At 37.9% G+C, this 21,170-nt stretch overlaps 1 protein-coding gene across 1 annotated transcript in view; it reads right to left on the minus strand.

Moving 5' to 3' along the window:
• Positions 1-21,170, minus strand: part of Diaph3 (diaphanous related formin 3) — a 485,489-nt gene that overhangs the window by 369,836 nt on the left and 94,483 nt on the right. The window contains 1 exon segment of the mRNA XM_060391498.1: positions 16,816-16,946. Coding sequence (XP_060247481.1) covers positions 16,816-16,946 — 131 coding nt within the window.

The following is a 21,170-nucleotide window of genomic DNA, read 5'->3' on the forward strand; positions in this document are numbered from 1 at the left end:
TGCTTTGGAGGATGATGATGAAGCAATAAAATCATAAAAGCATATAACATAGTATGTGAGAGGAAAGCTATTGCTTTTGTAAGAGCTAGCCTAATGTTTTAGGAAGGCTCAAAATTTTTCACATTTTAAATTGGCATAGAATAGTGGTACAGTGAATAAGCGGAGTTCAGTACTTAAAAGATTATTTCAAAGAACAGAATTTTTCTCAGATTAATCGGTTTAGAACATTTTTTAGGTTCCTGTTCCATGTTAAAACGACAACATCAGCAAAACAGTGGCTAATGAGTGTGGCTTCTGCAATCAACACACTCAACTACACGAAAACAAGTTCTGGGTCCCTTATCAAATGTCTAGACAACTCTGGGCAAGAACTGAGACTAGGGATCCAAGCCAGGGACCCAGAAGAAAGTCAAATACCATTCTACTAAAGAAACCTACCAATAAAATGACTCCTAAAGGTGTTCTGCTATACTCATCAATCAAGATCTTGCTCCTCTGGTAGTTGATGAGAATAGACACATAGCTGGACAATGTGGAGAGTCAGAAACCTTGAAACTGTCAATCCTAAATGGGGTACCACCATCAAAGCCTTCCCTCAGGGCTCAGGGAACCCTGCAGAAGAGGAGGCAGAAAAACTGCAGGTGCCACAGGGGATAAGGACACTACAGAAGCATGGCCTTCTAAACACAGCCAGACTGATCAATATGCACGTGCGGAAACATGCACACAGGGCCTGCACAGGTATGGGCCAGACTCACTCCCAGGAATGAGGGGACATGGACTCAATCCCTAACCCAGATGCTATTTCCAGTTGGCAACTGTATGCAAACAGAATATTAGTTTTCTCCAATGGAGCCTCACTGGGGATGCAAACCACAGGATAGGCTTCATGTTGAGCAATAAATGGCACATACACAAAGTCACTGTATAAATAGATATTATACAGTCTTTACTGTCATGGTGTAAGGTCATATTTACTTCCTATTAAAAACAAATATTATCACAAGGAAAATACTATTTTTTAATTTATTTTTATTAATTACAGTTTATTCACTTTGTATCCCCCCTGTAGCTCCTTCCCTCCTTCCCTCCCAATCAAATCCTCCCTTTTCCCTACCTGTGCCCCTCCCCTAGTCCACTGATAAAGGAGGTCCTCCTCCCCTTCCCTCTGATCCTAGTCTATCAGGTCTCATTCAGGACTGGCTGCATTGTCTTGCTCTGTGGACTGGTAAGACTGCTCCCCTCTCAGGGGGAGGTGATCAAAGAATAGGCCAATCAGTTCCTGTCAGACACTCCCTGTCCCATTACTAGGGAAACCACTTGGACACTGAGGTGCTATGGGCTAGATCTGTGCAGCAGTTCTAGGTTATCTCCATGCATGGTCCTTGCGTGGAGTATCAGTCTCAGAAAAGACCCCTGTACTCAGATATTTTGGTTCTGTTGCTCTCCTTGTGGAGCTCCGATTCTCTCCAGGTCTTACTATCTCCCACTTCTTTCATAAGATTCCCTGCATTCTGCCCAAAGTTTGGCTATGAGTCTCAGCATCTGCCTCGATAAGCTGCAGGGTAAAGCCTTTCAGAGATCCTCTGTGGTAGGCTCCTGTCCTGTTCCCTGTTCTCTCCTCTGATGTCCATCCTCTTTGTCTTTCTGAATGAGGACTGAGCATCTTAGCCAGAGTCCTCCTTCTTGATTAGCTTCCTTAGGTGTATAGATTTTATTATGTTTGTCCTATATTATATGTATAATATCCACTTATGAGTGAGCATATAACCTGAAAATACTAATTTTTAATTACCCAAAAGAATAATCTAACATGAATATCAAAGAAGATGTAGATCAACAGAAACATCTTAAAGACAGAAGGGGTGGAATGTGGTATCACTGAACATGAGACAAACTAACAAATCTCTTAACTTAAACTCAGAAGGTCAGCTTTAATCCTGTATAATATCCAGATCCAATTTACATTCCGCTGTCAGCATAATACATCACTGATGCTGAATATAATTATAGCTGATTTTAAGCTTTCATTTTCTCTTACCCTGAGCAAGGTGACTAAATACTTGAAATGAACTGCTCTGAGGGGACATGGAAAGCAATTAGCATTCCCCGCAGGGCAAAACACTCGAACACCTACATCCCCTTCAATGACCAGTTCACAAAAATTACAGTACATTAGAAAAGACACCCCAAAAAATCAGAAACTAATTAATGCTCTGGTTGTAAAACAGCAAACTTTAGAATACAACTGTTAGGAGAATATTTAAGGAAACTTTCTGAAAAAAAAATTATACATTTAGAAATTACATCTCACATTAAATGAGACAGCAGAGTAACAAAGAGCAGTCCATTTTCTTTGTGGCTTTAACTGCAACAGATTCAGGGCTTTGACCTATCTGGGAGAAGACTGCAAATCAGAAAAAGGGAAGCCAGTGGAAAGCAGTGGTGAGGCAGTACAGAGTTCTACGCCTACTGGGGAAAGCACAGGACTGCTGAGAACAGCACACCACACAGGCCCAAGGAAAACCAACTCCTCAACACACAGAAACACCAGGAACAGAAAGATTCCTATTCGCTGCAGGAACTCAGAGCAAGTAGGCTTCTAGGTATCAAGTAGAGTAACATTAGTTACTGAAAGAACGAGGTTATACACTGTCAAGTCATGAGGAAGAATCTTCATTTCAAGCCTTTCACCATCTCTTAAAGTCCTACACCCATATCAGTATAGGCCAACATGAGTCACATCAGAACAGACCTTGATTCTACAAATCCGTATTTTTTATCTTCAGCCATAAAACTAGCCTGTCCAGAGAACCCTCCCCTATGTAAAACATTAATCAATTCCATCTGTCAAGGACCCTTTAAGTTTCCTTCTTTAAACCCTCACTAACTTAAGCCCACAAACACTCCTGCCAGTGTCCACATCTCTTAAGCAATTTCACTCCATACTGGTCAGCCTCTGTCAACCTCATGTGTCACTCAGTATTCAGTCTAGCTTTTACCACCTAGACTACCAAAAGCTGCTCCTCCTACAGGTCACCAAGCCTGCTGTTGCCAGGAGCACTGTTGTGCCCCAAGCAGAGCACTGTGATGCGGGTTTTGTTGCACTCTTCTTCAGTTCAGAGAATAGGCCTTTTGGGCTCTTGTCCTCTCCCCACTGCCTACATTGCATCTGCTGTTTTGGCCCTTCTTTCTATACTAAATGGTTTCTTTCTGGACCCTTCTAAACCTGGAATCCTTGAAGCTTCTATCTTTACTCTCTGGCCTGATGCATGATACCTGACCTGGGATGTCATGCATTAAAGGGGGGTTAAAATTAATAATTTCCATTACAACTGCCAGCATTACTGTCTACCCATTTGTTCAAGACAGAAAGCTTGGTATCATTCTCGATTTCTTTTTATCTATAACGTGTTTCAATTGACCAGTACTTCCTACACTTCTAGTTTATACACAATATCTACCCACTCCTTTCTCATCTCGTATTTCTACAATCTCATCAAGGTACCCTACCATTCCTATCACTACTGGGTCAAACTGCTGGGATCCTTACTTTGTGTGTCTGAGAGACTGAGAAAAGGTGACAGAATACACATAAGGAAACCCAGAATGCTTCACATGCTAGGCAAATGCTCTATACCACGGGGCTGTACCTCCAGTTACCAAAAAGCATTCTTTGAAAATGCTGAACGTCAGTATTCATCTACTTGAAAATTTTCAATGATTTCAATTGGCTTAGAGAGAAAAAAATCCAATCATTTGGTCAAGAACTAGCAACTGCCTTCCTCTTATTTTATTTTATTTTATTAATTATACTTTATTCACTTTGTATCCCCCATAAGCCCCTCCCTCTTCCCCTCCCAATCCCACCCTACTTTCCCCTTCTTCACGCATGCCCCTTCCCAAGTCCACTGATAAGGGAGGTCCTCCTCTCCTTCCTTCTGATCTTACTCTATCAGATCACATCAGGAGTGGCTGCATTGTCATCTTCTGTGGCCTGATAGGGCTGCTCTCCCCTCAAGGGGAGGTTATCAAAGAGCAGGCCAATCAGATTATGTCAGAGGCAGTCCCTCTTCCCATTACTATTGAACAACTGATTTCCTCTTAACAGTCTGCCAGAGGCTAGCTTCCTCTCTCCACCATCCTGCCATACTGGTACCCTAGCTCAGGGTCTCTCCCAAACAAAAAGTACGAAGTCCAGCACTTGGATTCAATCACTTGCTCTCTTAAAAAGCAATAGTTTTTGACCAGCTTGAAAAAACAAAACAAAACAAAACAAAAAAATAAAGTACTCAATTTTTTTTTACTCTTGTGCCCTTTATTCTTCCTTAATAAACTGATAAGACACATTATTTGTCTAGGTAACTTTTCCAGTCACACTCATTCATATTCTCCCTACCTGGTAACTCACACCACTATATTTCATCATGATTTCTATCTCATATCTCGGATGCATCTCGATCACTGTGTTAACCAGCATAGGCATAAGAATACAAACAGCTCGGTTAGATTAACAAATTCTGCCTATACTCTAATAATAAGTTATTCTAACACTTAATCCAGTTTCTTGTTTTATTAATTACTATTTATTCACTTTTCATCCAAGCTGTCGCCCGCTCCCTCATCCCCTCATAACCCCACCTTCCCTCCATCTTCTTGACCTTTGCCCCTCCCTCAGTACACTCAGAGGGGAGGTCCTCCTCCACTGACACTAGCCAATCAGGTGCCATCAGGACTGGCTGCATTGTCTTCCTCTGTGGCCTGGTAAGGATGTTCCCCACTCTGGAGAATGATCAAAGAGCCATCCACTGATTTCATGTCAGAAACAGTCCCTGTTCCCATTAGGGAACCCACTTGGACACTGAGCTGCCATGAGCTACATCTGTGCAGGGGTTCTAGGTTATCTCCATGCATGGTCCTTGATTGGAGTAGCAGGTGCAGAAAAGAGCCCTGTGGCCAGATTTTTTATTCTGTTGCTCTTCTTGTGGAGTTCCTGACCTGTCCAGGTCTTTCAACTCCCCCTTCTTTCATTAGATTCCCTGCACTCTGCCCAAAGTTTGGCTATGAGTATCAGCACCTGCTTGGGTACCCTGCTGGGTAGACACTTCCAGAGGCCCTCTGTGGAAGGCTCCTGTCCTGTTCCCTGTTTTCTCCCTCTTACAATGTCCATCCCATTGCCTTTGTGAATGAGGATTGGTCATCTTACCCAGGGTACTCCTTCTTGCTTAGCTTCTTGTGGTATACAGATTTTATTATGTTTATCCTATATTATATATCTAGTATCCACTTATAAATGAGCATATACCATGTGTGTCTTTCTGCTTCTGGGATACCTCACTCAGGATAATCTTTTCTAGTTCCCACCTTTTGTCTGCAAATTTCATGATTTCCTTGTTTTTAATTGCTGTGTAGTATTCCATTGTGTAAATGTACAACATTTCTGTATCCATTCCTCAGTTGAGGGACAAAAACAATCCTGTACAACAACAGATCATTTGAATGTACCTTCATGCCTGATGTCAAGCTGTACTACAGAGCAATAGTAATAAAACTTGCATGGTACTGGCAAAGAGACAGAATGGTGGATCGATGGAACTGAATAGAAGACCCAGAAATAAACCCACATACCTACTGATACTTGATTTTTGACAAAGAAGCCAAAACCATTCAATGGAAAAGAGATAGCATGTTCAACAAATGATGCTGGTCTAACTGGATGCCTACATGTAGAAAAATGCAAATAAATTCATATTTATCACCCTGCACAAATCTAAAGTCCACATGGATCAAAGACCTCAACATAAAACCAGAAACACTAAAGCTGTTAGAAGAAAAAGTGGGGAAGAGCCTGGAACTCATTGGCACAGGAGACAACTTCCTGAACAGAACACCAACAGCACAGGCTCTAAGAGCAACAATCAATAAATGGGACCTCATGAAATTAAAAAGCTTCCGTAAGGCAAAGGACACTGTCCTCAGAACAAAAGGACAGCCTACAGACAGGGAAAGGATATTTACCAACCCTATATCTGACAGAGGGCTAACATCTAAAATATATAAAGAACTCAAGAAGTTAAAAAGCAACAAATCAAGTAATCCAATTAAAAAAATGGAGTACTGACCTAAACAGAATTCTCAATAGAGAAATATCGAATGGCAGGGAAACACTTAAAGAAATGCTCAACATCCTTAGCCATTAGGGAGATGCAAATCAAAATGACTCTGAGATTTCACCTTACACCCATCAGAATGGCTAAGATCAAAAACTCAAGTGACAACACATTCTGGAGAGGTTGTGGAGAAAGGGCAACCCTCCAACTCCTCTGCTAATGGGAATGTAAACTTGTACAACCAATTTGGAAATCAATTTGGTGCTTTCTCAGACAGTTCAGAATAGTGCTTCCTCAAGATCCATCTATACCATTCCTAGGCATATATCCAAAATATGCTCAAGTATACAACAAGGACACTTGCTCAACCATGTTTGTAGCAGCTTTATTCGTAACAGCCAGAACCTGGAGACATGTTCCAGTTTTAATTAGAGAAGAGTTTGTAGTATCACATATTTTTTTAATAGAAGTCAGGCATTTCCTTTCACATGAGATCAGTCAATGGAAGGCAGGAAAAGCCCTTGCATCATGTCTACTTTTCCAACAGACAATACATAGATACAATGTTTGATCTCCTATCTCATAAAATGAGCAGTGTGTGTGTGTATTTTCCTTTATTTTTGTGCATCAAATAGGAACACAAGAATAGGGAGTGCCGGCACATGTCTGTAATCATAGCACTCTGGGAGGCAGAAGCAGGGGGATCTCTGTGAGTTCAAGGCCAGTATGGTCTACAAAGTGAGTCCAGGACATCCAAGGCTATACAGAGAAACCCAGTCTAGAAAAGGAAGAAGAAAAGGAAGAAGAGGAGGAGGAGGAGGAGGAGGAGGAGGAGGAGGAGGAGGAGGAGGAGAAAAGGAAGAAGGAGAAGAAGAAAAGGAAGGAGGAGGAGGAAGAGGAGGAAGAGGAAGAGGAGGAAAGAAAGAAGAAGAAAAGGAAGAGGATGAAGAAGAAACAGAATAGGGATGCACTAAAGATAGCCCAAGTCCTGTATCTTAGGTCTACAGCCTCCCTATATCCTGGCCAAACCCTACATTGCAAAACAATTTAAAAGTTGAGTGTCTTGTTTATCATTATCTCAATAAGAACAAGATGTCTTGATCAGCAACCATTCATGAATTGAGATCATTAGCTACCTCAAAGTATACAGAAGAGTTTGAGGATTAGTCCAGTTGCAGATAAGAACATGTTATGGGAGGATAAATTTTAAAGGCATCTTATTAATAAGCCACTAATATGAATAGACTGGGAACAATGACATGGTAGGGTACAGCAGAGGAAGGTAACTGGGCATTCTGAGACACTCCAAACCTTCTCCAGGAGTGAGTCTACTCATATTCTTACACGTTTATTTTTTCCTTCGATAAACTTCTTTGCTGTTTCCTCCTTTATATTTTGTCAAATTCTCCTTGATGAAGATATGAATCTGATAACACTGTCATAGAGCCATGTCCCAAGCAGAGAAAAAGATGAGGTTTTTTGTTTTGGTTTGGTTTTTTTAGTTGTTAAAACTGTATAGTCCAGCAAGGTTGCCAACAAGTGCCAATTTTGACATCTTATTCAATTTGCCAGCCAACCTGGCACATATTAAGTACTGACAAGCCAAATTTGCTAAGTGGCTACAGTGCTAAACAGCACAGAGAAACACAGATTCCATCCTTGCATCAGGGTCTGCAGGACAAAGGTTTGATTTGTCCCTGTTCCTGCAGAAGTGCTGCAGGGCATCTCAGTTACTGGAAACCTCATTTGGGTGGTTTTTAGTGTCACTCCTGTAAATCTTAACAGTAACAAGATAACACTTGTTTGTTTTCAACATACACTGTCCAAGCACAAAAGGAAGGACTAATTCCTTGGCCAATGCAGACACTAAAATTGAATTTTACTACTATAAGATTTTCTGAATCGAACAATAAAATTTCATCCTATTATCAAAGTTCTGCTCACCTCTGTCAGGCTTTTTCTGATAAATAGATAAGATTTTCTTGTACATACATGCAAAAGGGAAGAGTAAGGCAAACCTTTTCATTAAATCCTTTACACAAATTAACTACCAATATGCTAAACCAGAGTAGAAAGCTCAAACAATTAGCCTGAAAACAATTATTCCGAGTCTCTGTCTGCAAAATGCAGGGACTTTAGTACTTTAAGTTCAATAATTTCTCTCACTGAAGATTCTATCTTTGAACAGGAAACCAGAAAACAAAGTTGTCAGGAAATAACTCCATATTGATAAATGTTATGGTCTCAAACGCATCACATAGATAACAATCAAAAATGAAAGGAGGGTACTTTCTTATATTTAACTTTATGTACTTGGGAAATTACATAAGTTTCACAACCACTTTCCTTAAAGTGTTAAAGAATATCACTATTTTTGTTACCGTCTCTTTAACAGTAAGTTATCTTTATTTTTCATTTACATGTTACTATACTTGAATGTGTGTAACTTACATTTTAAATTCTATTCGTTCAAACCCAGTCGTCCATCTATAAGTCTACCATGACACCCACTTCTCAAATGCCCAGTAACTACATGTGGCAAATGACCACTCACCTCACAGTATGGACACTCCACACCTATCAATCAGTGCAGAAGGTTTGCTTATTAACTACACAAAAGAAGGAGGCTTTGAACTCTGTTATAGTGTTATAGTGATGTGGTATTAATAGAATTTTTTTAAAAGAAGTCTATCATGGTAACCCAAATAAGAATTTATATTTTATGTGAAACAGACTAGGAAGAAGACACAAATATACATGTCTCGTTTTTACAATACACTAGGAAAACATTACAATTCTAGGAGCTTTGGGGTCAAGTATAAATTAAGATGAATAGCTCTGTTCCACTACCTACAGAAGATAGATGCTTATTAATTAAAAGCAATTGCTGAATTTCCAGTGTGCTCTATTTTGAATGTTTCCAGTGCATTCAAAGTCAAACCTTTTAGGGCAGGGGTAAAGTTATCTCAGAAACCAAGTATGTAAAATATATTTTACTACATCTACACAGTCAGAACAAAGCTTCTCTATGGATGACAGAAGCAAAGAGTAAGCCTCCCCAGGTAGAGAATGCTTGGCAAGGATGCAAAAATACCAGTGTGCCCTCTTAAAACGGGGAGGGGGAGAGACCAATAAGAGCTCAACTCTTCCAACACATTTTTCATTAATATTTGATTCATTTAAATCACTTTTAGAAAGGACAGAAAAACTGTCTGAAATTAAAGGATATTTTCAATAAATATTCTTAGAAGCAGTAATAAATGCTATAAAAATTATGAAGCCTGAATATTAATTAAGACATAAATAATAAAAAGGCATACTCTAGGATTCATGGCAGTATCTAAAGAAAGAAGCAAAGATAAATATTAACACCATACATTAGATTTTTTTTTACTCATTATAAAACAAGTTTTTTTAAATGTTTTTAAAAGGCAAAAGTAGGGACATCTCTCTGAGGAAAATACTACTAAGGAAGCGCGTGAATCCCACTAATATTTTAACCTACCTAAGGGGATGTTTCCACCACCGTTAGGATATTAATGATTCCCTTAGCCTAGCTATCAGCAGCCATACTGAGGGCATCAAAGAACTGGAACTATATCCCTGCCTGGCGGGCACACCTCCTTTCTCCTTTTTTGTCCCTTCATAACTGATAGAAAGCCCACTCAATCTTTATTCTTCCAAAAGTATAAAGACTTCTTGCCAAAGGCAACCTTCTCAGACCATTTTTTCTTCTTCTCTTACAGACCTCTTGATATGAATGCCCAATTATCCTCGAGAGTTTTAAAATTGTTCTTGGAACATCCATTATTTGTTTCCTTCGCGTACTAATCTCATATTGAATTGAACACTGAGAGCGGGATAACCACTCACAAACTGTGTAAATGTAGTCAGTGGACATACATAAGAACTAAGTTCCCTAGCCAGTGCTGTCTAGAATTCTTATCATGGCAGAAATGTCCTCTACATACTGTCCAGCAGGGCAACCTCTAATCACATGTGGCCCCTGAGAAATTAAAAAGGTGGCATTTTCCAATTCAATGTTAATTAATTAAATATAAATGACCATAGTAACTAGCAGCTACGGTACTAAGCAATAGAAGGAGGAAACTGAGATCTGCCAGGAATGATAAAGACGAAGAAAAAGAATAGAAACAAGTGGGTCACTTAGAGAAACTTCTAGTGTACCATTTTAGAAAACATCACTACAAACAGGACGATAAACCTTGCATATTTTCCTCACACATTCTTTAATATTTTTAAATATTTTGCATCTCATATCTTAATTCAAAATTTAAAACATAGCACTAGAAAAAAAAATAACCTAGGAAATAATGAGAAGGGAATAACTGAGTAACACAAAACAGCATTACAAAATACTAATACAGTATCATAAGCATAAAAGAGAAATACACAAAAAAAGCAATGAACACACTGCTACTACAAGTACTCCTGACAATGTATTGACCAAAAGAAGTTTTTCATTTTTCTAATACACCATTCACAGAAATTAGGATTTAATGAGTATAATATATTCATAGTTGAAAATTTCAAATTCATTATTATTTTTTAGTCTTAAACAAGATGTTCTCAACAGCTCTCCCCAAATTCACTAAAATACAACTTGAAGTTCCTAGAGTGACAGGATAAGGATAATGAGTCAAGGCCACTCTGGACTACATGGTGAGACCCTGTCTCATTAATAATAGTGATGAGGAGGAGGATTTGAAACAAAACCTAAATACAGAGAGAGCATAAGAGAAAAGCCAGCCTTGTGGCCTTTGACTCCATGGGAAATGTACAAAGCTCTAGAATTCTAACACCCACTGTGAGACAACTGTCTGTCTAGCCTAAAGTCCACCATCAAGCCATAACAGACCAGAAAATACTAGGAACTCAGAGTCACACATCTTCAGTAAGATAGTAAACCAATGGTCCAATGAAGGCAGAGTATAAGAAAACTGATTCTGAGAACTCAAAACAGATAATATAGTAGAGGAAAAAAAATAACACGTATAAATGATAGAATTAGAAAGAGGGGTGTAATCTTGACTGAGAGCGGAACTCAGGAAATATCACAGAATAATTATTTCATAGAAAATGAAGACAATTTCCCTATCAATAATCAATTGAGAATCTGCTGGGAATCACTGGGGAAATTCTCCCCAATGTTTCAGATATAGTTTAGAAGAATAGCAATTTTGATTATTATATGCCTCAGGCAATTGTGATTATGTGCCTCAGAGAAGGTCACCTTGCCCCTCTAACTTTTACCTAATCCTGTAATGTCAAGGCTTGTGCCCCCCACCCCACTTGCTGTCATGGAAACCCCCTGCTCACAGACTTTCCCTTTAAAAACCCTGCTCACTCAGGGCTCGAGGTCCCACTTCTCTACTGCTGTGTCAGTGAGACTTGGGTCCCAAGTTCAATTGCTCTCATAATAAAGCTCTCTTGCTCTTGAAAAAAAAGAAAAGAAAGAGAGGTGTATGCAATAAAAAGGTAAAAAGGTCTACTGTCTACTGTATGTACTCTAGATAGGAAAAGACTATTTTAAGAGCAAATGTCTGAAATTTTCAGAAAAAAAAATTAAACACAAATTATAGAAAGAACCTGAATCTCTTAAAATGTAAATTCTATCAAAACATATTAGAAAAATACTCTGTAATACCAAAGACACAGAAAAAAAAAAAAAAAAAAAAAGAGAGAAACAAGACAGATGTCCTACAAAGGAATGTGCTTTAGCTGAGGGCCAAGCTCTCAGGAACAAGGAAAGAAGATAAAATATAACAGATGCTTAGAAAACATATCTAAGAAACATGTCCTCTACATCATGCTAGTCTCCCTTCAAGAGCAAAGGAAAAGAAACTTCAGGCAAGAATTACTCAAAGAAAGACATTTATCAACAACAAACTCTAAGGAGTCCTAAGGAAATACTTGATGCAATATCTAACTTATACTGTTAAAAAGAAAAGGATACAATTAAAATATCACTCAAATTAGCATATAAATTAGTAATTCATATTCAAGTATTCTTTAACTCAAGAGAAAACTACAATTAGTACTTATTTCTTTCCCATATACATGTAATTAAAATAAATTTTGGCCTGTTATAAAATCAGAAGTAAAAAAAGGAAAAATAAAATAAAAAATCAATTCAAACTAAGGATACGTAGAGGATGTCAGGAGGACATGGGAAATAAAATGGACAAGCAAGTAGCAGGTAAACAAAACTCAGTGTGGAAATTCAAAAGCAGATATAGGATAGGAACTCTACAATAAAAAATAAAATAAAATGACCAGGTAAAAACAAAGATTAAAAAACAAATTATTAACTTGTGGTAGGGATGCACAGCTACAGGCATCGACATGAGCAAATCTAAGATATGTACTAGTAAGAGAAAAACATAACCTCTCAAACAATATGTAGAAGAGAAGTCTATTTAAATCGAGCTTGAAAAGACAAAGAAAGAAAGAGAAAGAGAGAGAAAAAGAAAGAAAGGAAGGAAGGAAGGAAGGAAGGAAGGAAGGAAGGAAGGAAGGAAGGAAGGAAGAAGAAAGAAAGAAAGAAAGAAAGAAAGAAAGAAAGAAAGAAAGAAAGAAAGAAAGAAAGAAAGAAAGAAAGAGAAGTAAGAAAAGGGGACGGGAGGGAAGAAGGGATGGAGAGAGAGAGAAAAACAAGTAATCAAGTTAATAAAATGGCTTCACTATTAGAGGCACTTGTATGAAAGCCTGAGTTTGCCACCCAGATCCCAAAAGGTGGCAGGAAAGAACCAACTCCAGAGGTAGAGGTGTCACCAACTTCCACGTGTTTGTGCCTGTAAGTGCCCATGTGGGTAAGACACGCAAGCACCAAGGAGAGGAATAAATTTTAAAAATAAACAAGAAAAAACAAGTTATCTGTTATTCAAAAATACGTAAATAATGAAGTTGCAGGAGAGGAGAAAAAAAAAAAGGAATGATAAATTCAAATGCCAGGACATAACTTAGCAGAGGAAAGAAGATACTGGATTTTCAAGGGACATGAACATTTCAAAGCTACAACATTCCCTAAGTCAGCCCTGTTGGTAAGTGTTTTATTATAACTAGAAACACTTCATTAAATATTCTTAACACTTAACAATGAACCTCCTCAAACAAAAGAGCTCTATGCTTCACACCAAATCCTCATAATACAAGGTAAAGGAGATGGTCTTCACTATCTGGTTTTCTCATGATTCCTTATCTAGGTAATGAAAGGTAATCATGGCTCCTTGTGAGTAGGAATTTCAGAATTTGATGACCAGAATGTGCCATGCCAGGCTGGGGGAGGCAAGTCTTAATCTGAACGGTTGGAAGGCTGGCTTTCCCGGAATCTGGTTTAAATAAACTCTGATTCTGAAGCATACTATACAGCAACCACGAAGCAATTCACTGTGCATGAGCCACAGCATTCAAGAATTTCAAGTGCTGTGTGGAGACATTTATAGTCCTAGAACTTGGAAGACCAAGCAAGAAGGACTTAAACTTCCAGATAGCTGGACCCCAGCTAAACAAGAACAAAACACCACCACAACAGGAAAAGAACTGTATCCTTTCAGTGGTAGCATACATCTAATAATGATCCACAATGCTTACCCTGATGAGTCACATACTGTACGGACAGAAACAATCATGAAAATCACGTTGTGGGCAGGTACATCACATGAGGAAAGACCTGAGAGTTGATCGTGGGCACGCAGCCAAGTTTTACAAGGCATTCCTCTAGTGAAACACTGGGAGGACAAACATTCAAGGAAGTTTTCTTTAGAGAGATTGCGGTCAAGACTTTCGCCTCCTTTCACCTTAAAGGACTTCATAGAAACGTACTGAATTATAATAATACATTACAAAATCTCTGTACCTGGGGAGAAACTTCTGTAAGTATTTAATGGTATTTTATTAATTTTCTTTAACTAAGAATATAAAATATAACACCTCAGTATTTTGAGGTAAAATTTCAACAGGTTATCCAATCCATTACACTACACAAAAAATCTTCACTTTTATCTCCTCTTTTATGAACATCATCTAATTTGAAGGAAGGAAGGAAAAAGGAAAGGGGGAGAAGCTATTGGGTGGTCCGGCAAGTCATTTTTTTATACTGAAAAAAAAAAAATGGAGATCTCCAGTGCACTGTGCCTGACAGGACAAGCAGAACTGCATGTACTTGTCTCCCCTCATGTAGCCCAAACACCCCTTTCACTCCATTTAAACTTCCATAGATACAGGGTTTTCTTTCTCAGGCCACACTCTAAACATAACACTTGGGAAAATAGTATGTTCTCAATGACTATTTGTGTATGTGTGTTTGTGCATGGTACACTCTGTGTTATGTCTTCACTCATGTACACAGGTGTGTGAGCAGATGCATCTTAGTCATTCTCCACCTTATTTGCTGAGCCAGGGTCTCTTACTGAACCCAAAGCTTACCTCCTCCTCTACACTGGTTAGCCAGAAATTCCTAGACATTCACCTGGTACTGCTTCTTCAGTGTCAGAATTATAGCTATGTATGACAACACCCCATTTTTCACATGGGCATCGGGGATCCAAACTCAGGTCCCATACTTGAATGCCAAATACTTTACCAACTGAGCCATCTCCCCAGGCTCCTAATATTCTTAAATCAATGTATTTTACAAGCATAAATTAAGCTGGAAACCCAAGTAAAATAGATATATTTTACAAATATATCTCCTAATTTCCCTTTCTAAAATTTCATTGTTTCAACCAACAACTCTCTCTGGAGTTTCCCAGGTATTAAAGAATGAACTGGTGACAAGAGAAAATAGCACAGAGAAAAGCCTTCATCTCAACACATCCATAGTCTAATAAACACACTGGAAATAAAAACCCATAAAAACTGAAATCAACAAAGATTTTGTTGTTGTTAATTCTTATTTCACTCCCGTGTCTTAAAACCTAAGTCTTTTGGACATATAGATGCACACATATACTCTGTACAATAACAACTAGTACTTGCACGACAAAACACCAACACACATCCTTCTCAGTTGTATTTTCAGACTCTGACTATTCAAATATTTACTGACAATTTCAACTTAAATTTTTTCAAGAATATTCTGGTAAGTAGAACAAGGTAATTCAGTGCTAATATAAAACCTCATGGAAACTGAATTCTGTCCTTTAAAGTCACAAAATTGACAATTTTTTTAATTATGCTTTGTGCTTTAACAAATATCTCCTAATTTCCAGTAATCTAGCAAAATTTTAAATGTGATCAGTTTATCACTATTACTTTGCTTTTAAATTTTTAACATATTATTTCACAAAGGAACCAAAATGCAGCCCAAACTAAAAGAAAGTAAAATTGATCTATAAAAAACTTTATGTACATTTGTCACATAAAAGACACCCAGCTAAATTTGGATTTCAGGTAGGTTTTATTGTTTTGGTATTTGTTGTTGTTGTTGTTTTGTCAGTAAGTATAAAATTCTAACGTGATTTTACATCCTCATCCTTGTATTTGTTAAACACAGCAATATTAATGTATAGGTCCCTACACAGGACAACATTTTTAAAAAAGGGGGAAAATGAACAAGTGGTATGCCTTGCAGGAGCCTCCGACAGAGGGCCTCTGAAGGACTCTACCCAGCATTGTATTAAAGCCAAACTTTGGGCAGTGTTCAGGGAAACTTATGAAAGAAGGGGGAGATAGTAAGACCTGGAAGGGACAGCAGCTCCATAAGGAGAGCAACAGAACCAAAAAAATCTGGGCAGAGGGGTCTTTTCTGAGACTAGTACTCCAAACAAGGGCCATGAGTGAAGATAACCTAGAACCCCTGCACAGATGTAGCCCATGGCAGCTCAGTCTCCAGGTGGGTCTCCTAGTAAGGGGAACGGAGGCTGTCTCTGACATGAACTCAGAGTGGCTGGCTCTTTGATCATCTCCCCCTGAAGGAGGGGAACAGCCTTACCAGTCCACAGAGGAAGACAATGCAACCAGTCCTGATGAGACCTGATAGGCTAGGGTCAGAAGGAAAGGGAGGAGGACCTCCTCGATCAGTGGACTGGAAGAGGGGCAACAGAGGAGAAGAGGGAAGGAGGGAGGTATTGGAGGGGAAGAGGGAGGGAACTACAGCTAGGCTACAAAGTGAATAAATTTTAATAAATAAAAAAGGAATGTTTAAAAAAAGGAATCAACAAGTATTTTAAATGAAAGCAAAACTAATCACATTAAGTTGATAAATTTTTAACATGATTGTTCTTTCACAAAACATTTTAAGAATTTTATAAAACTGCTTAACTCCATGAGTTATGTTTTTACCAGTAATACTAAGATCTTTTTTCCTGAATATAGCATATATTTTCTTTTTTTATAGTCTTTTATTATCTTTGAGACTATAATATTATTGCATCATTTCTTCCTTCCCTTTCCACCCTCCAAGGCTTCCCATGTCCAACTCCCAAATATTCAGTTTTTTGTTTTTATTTTGTTGCAAGCAGGGGTGTGTGTGCATGTACTCCTAAATACATACTTCAACCTGCTCGGTCTGTATAATATTACTTGTATGTATATGTTTTCAGGAGTGACCATTTGGTATTGGGTATTTACCTTGAGAAACTGGTAGTGCATACTAGCTATTTGAAGACAGACTGAGGAAAACTGGCAGACTGATGTCTGTTTACTTAAATAACATGCCCCATGACATTCCGGAATGAGTTACCTCACAGGATTACTGGTCAATGACACTCGGAGGGACTCCAGATATGTGAAGAGTCTCTCGTCGGCATACCCCATTTTCAGCTCATGGATAAATTCCTGAGGTGAGATCTGCCGGCTACTTCTAAGACTTCCCTGTAGAGCAAATCAAAAGTAAGTTTTTTAACTCATGTTCTATTAAGATTATCCATAAAACGTGAAATTCTTTGCATCTTCCCTAGTAACAGCTACATACAACTAACAAAATTACTGTTTTGAGGTAATAATATTATAAACAAAAAGCTATATATTCATATTTTATCCACAAATAATAAAAAAGTACAGTGAACATTTTGAGAATGAAAATAATTGTGTTTTCAAACGTAACATGTCATGGAGAGTTATTAAGAAACATAATAAAATAGAGTAATATGTAGGCATATTCAACTATTAAAACCCAATAAAAACAGATTATTAAAATAGGTGCTTTGAACACAGAAAGAGCTTTTAGTCATTAGTCATTCAGTTGCCATTGGAAGTTTAATTTTAGGCACTGTAGGTATTCATATTATTAAAACTTCAGTATGGAAGAAATAGAACAAAGAAAACAACGATTTCATTAGTCTAATTCCTGCAACAGAGATCAAGACTGCAACGGTCAAATATCTACACTGACCTAGCAGATAAAAAGTAAGTAACAGAGGAAATGTAGGGAAGAAATGGGGCTAAGAGAAAGAATCTACCATGAGGATCTGGTGGGCAACCAAGAGCAATGGCAAACTGCCTGCATTGTTACAATACGATCTCAGGGCATCTTTGACCAACAACTAATAGAAGGTACCCACAGCTGGCTGGCAAATCTATAGCCTCTGGGATGAATATAAACCCCTGTGCACCAGGATAATTCCAATGAATCTTTTATGTGAAATGTATACACACATACACACACACACACACACACACACACACACACACACACACATGTGTGTGTACATATGAAGCTTATAAAACATGATTCCATGATGCTTTTTCAAACATCCCTCCCTCTAAACTCCTTTTCTGCCCTACCCCCAATCTCCTTCCCACTTAAATATCTCCCCTCATTATTCTTATCCCATTCTTATCACTATTATTCCATTATATCCCTCCCTTAAGATCTTGCTTACTCCTCCCCATCAATGGACCATTTCTAGTTGGCTGGATCAGCAGGTACTCCATATTGCTTGCACGCATGCACACACACACACAGATACTCACACAGATACTTTCAAACAAAAGCACAAGCACACACAAAGAAGTTTAAAAATAACACTCAGTTGATCATTAAAAAAAAAAGTGGTAGAGTCCAACTATATTCTTATTTTTCCAAGTGGTATTTTGGAAGGACAAAATATGGGTTGGTAGAGCTGGAAACCCTTCATTACTTGAAATACATTAAATGCCTACTAAATGTGAGCACATGAGCACATTTTTAATTGTTGAGAAGCTTAGCACACCTCTGGGTACAACCCCCAGTACCTTCACAGACACACACACTGTACTATAAATAGTAAGTATATTATTGGGAAAAAAAAAAGCAAAAGAAACAAGCATCATATGAGATATACAATTTTAAATACATTGGTCAATAAAAGCCTCACAGGTAGGAATTCAAAGGCCTCTGCCATGCCTGGTTGAATTAACATCTAAGGAAACAAGACAGCTAAGCTGGCAGGTATTTTTTTTATAGTGACAGAAGAAGCTGAAAGCTTCACAGGCCACTGAACTAGCATGGACATAGAAGCCAAGATCAAAAGCAAAGAGACCTGTTCAGAAGGTACAAATGTATCCCAGGGTGGGAAATGAGGAAGATAATCAGGGTAACAAAAGGAAAGCTCTCAAATTTAAGAGATTAGATGTACAAAGGAAGGAAATTGAACACATTCAAAATCAGATTTAAAATCTAGTCTTTCTTTTGTCTATTTCTTTTGCTTTATTAATTTGCCAAAACATTATTCAAGAAAACACAACTAGTGATGCAAAACAAATAATTAATTTGAGGGAACTGTTTTTATTCATGGTGATATCAAAGTGGTTATTTAAAGAGAAAGGCAAAGTCTTAAAATGACAAAATAAAGCTTATAGGGCAAAAGAAATAGTAATAAACATGAGCACGTAATCTCATTTCAGCCACTGATAGCATGAATAACAATTCATCTAATGCAGCACTTAGGCTTTTTAAGTTACCTACTATCTTGTTTAATACAGAAAAGTTAGAAAGCAGAAAAGCAAAAGGAAGAAAAGCTGTCTCAAAATGACTCCCACTAATCACTTACATCTAATTAAAGCACTTGCTATCATATATACACTAGTACAGAATGTTTATGTGCTTTTCATTCAAAACATGTACTCTAAACAAAAGAATCTACTCATTATCAGCTTCTTTTACAAATGGAAGATATTTTAAGAATACATCCCAAAATTAAATAAATATGTCCCCACAGCTATGTTTCCTCCATTCCTCAGATGACTAACCCTTTTCTTTCTGAACACCTGTCTCCTGGTTTACAGGCTGCTTATGACTTCTAGATATGTTACCCAGCAAATATGTGTATTAGTAGAGTTCAAGCTTTATTAGTAAAATGATGATGATTCTGATAATCAGTAAGTCATCGCAGCAAACCCAAAGATGTCATACTGGGTAAAGAAACAACCAATTCCATGTTCTATGGAGTTTTATTTTTCATGAAAATCCCTGAAAGTTAAGTGTTAAGGCATGAGAAAATAAAGATAACAGGTTTACCGATATTAAACAGAGCTTGTTCACCCCTACTGATTAAGTATTCCAGTTACTATCCACTCCATATTAATCACACTGAATGCTTCCTGCTAGAGGCCTAAGGAAAAGGGAGCACATCTGCTCTTCCTGTTCACTGCTCATCATGGCACTAGAGCAGAGAATCTCAACTGGATCACCACCCTTCTGGAGGAGATGAGTGACCCTTTCAAAGGGGTTGCTTAAGAACATCTGAAAGCAGAGATTTTTAGTTTATGATTCATAACAGTAGCAAAATTACAGCTACGAAGTAGCAACAAAAATAATTTTATGGTTAGGGGAAACCACATATGAGGAACTGTATTAAAGTGTCACAGCCAGTGCTCTTCACCTCTGAGCCAGGGCTAAAGAGATGGTGCAGAGGTTGAACAGCACTGACTGCTCTTTCAGAGGATCTGAGTTCAATTCCCAGCAACCATATGGTGGCTCACAACCATCTGTGATGATATCTAGTGCCATCTTCTGGTGTGCAGGTGTAATGCAGACAGAACAATGTAGACATAATAAACAAACAAACAAACAATTAAAAAGCGGGTAAAGAGGAAACAAAAAAAGGGTTGCAGCATAACAAAGTTTGAGAATCATTGCAGTAGAGCTGCCAACTAATTAACGGGGCAAAAATACTAATAGACATACACAGGAAAGAAGCTAAATAATATACACACGTCATGATCACATACATGAATTTAGCAGTATAATAATCAAAGTTTAACACATTAAAATTAGTATTTCTGAACATGGCAAAAAAAAAATTGTAAAGGGGAATTTAAAATACAACATTATAAGAGCATCAAAAACCAAAAGTACCAAGGAACAAATGACAAATGAAAGAAAAGACCTAAAAACTACAAAACACTGTAGAAAAATTAAAGGCAACCTAAACAGAGATGTAACAACGTTCCTAGATGCCAAGGATAAGCAAGAGCAGAGTAAAACCACTGAACTAAACCATTCCATGGGTAGGAAGAAAGGTTTATTGGGGATTAAACTGCCATAGCTATTTCTTGGTAGGGTATTCACATAAAAGAGCAAAGTGGCAGAAAACCACACACATTTTACATGACAGAAGAGTTTTTGGAACTGATTTAAACTGTTCAGATTGACCAGAAACTAGATAGATGGCATTGCTCAAAGTAGGTGAACTGTGGGACAGATTAAGATTGGCTCCCAATAAAGAGAACCCACTTTTAGCCTTCTGTTTACCAGGGAGAAGTCCTTCTGTTTAGGTGTTTAGGACATTATCACCAGCACTGCCATTTTTATGGGGGTGGAGGATTGAACCTAACACCAATATTCCGTTCTATTAAGAAATACAATAAGGAACATACTTTCCCAAGAATAGTACATATATTCAGTATAACTACCTCCAAAATCTCAGGGAGTTTTTCTCAAAATAGAATAAAGGGCTCATTTTCTCATTTAAGTATCAGTTCTAAAGATCACTGTATAACAAAGTGAAATGTTGGATGGATCATCTCTGTGGGGAAGTCATTAAAGACAATGGTACTGGTAGTTACAGGAAGAAAAATCAATGAGCTAAAAAGCCAAATTTTCTAGAAATAAGG

This window comes from Meriones unguiculatus, chromosome 9 (assembly GCF_030254825.1).
Source record: "Meriones unguiculatus strain TT.TT164.6M chromosome 9, Bangor_MerUng_6.1, whole genome shotgun sequence".
NCBI lineage: Eukaryota > Metazoa > Chordata > Mammalia > Rodentia > Muridae > Meriones > Meriones unguiculatus.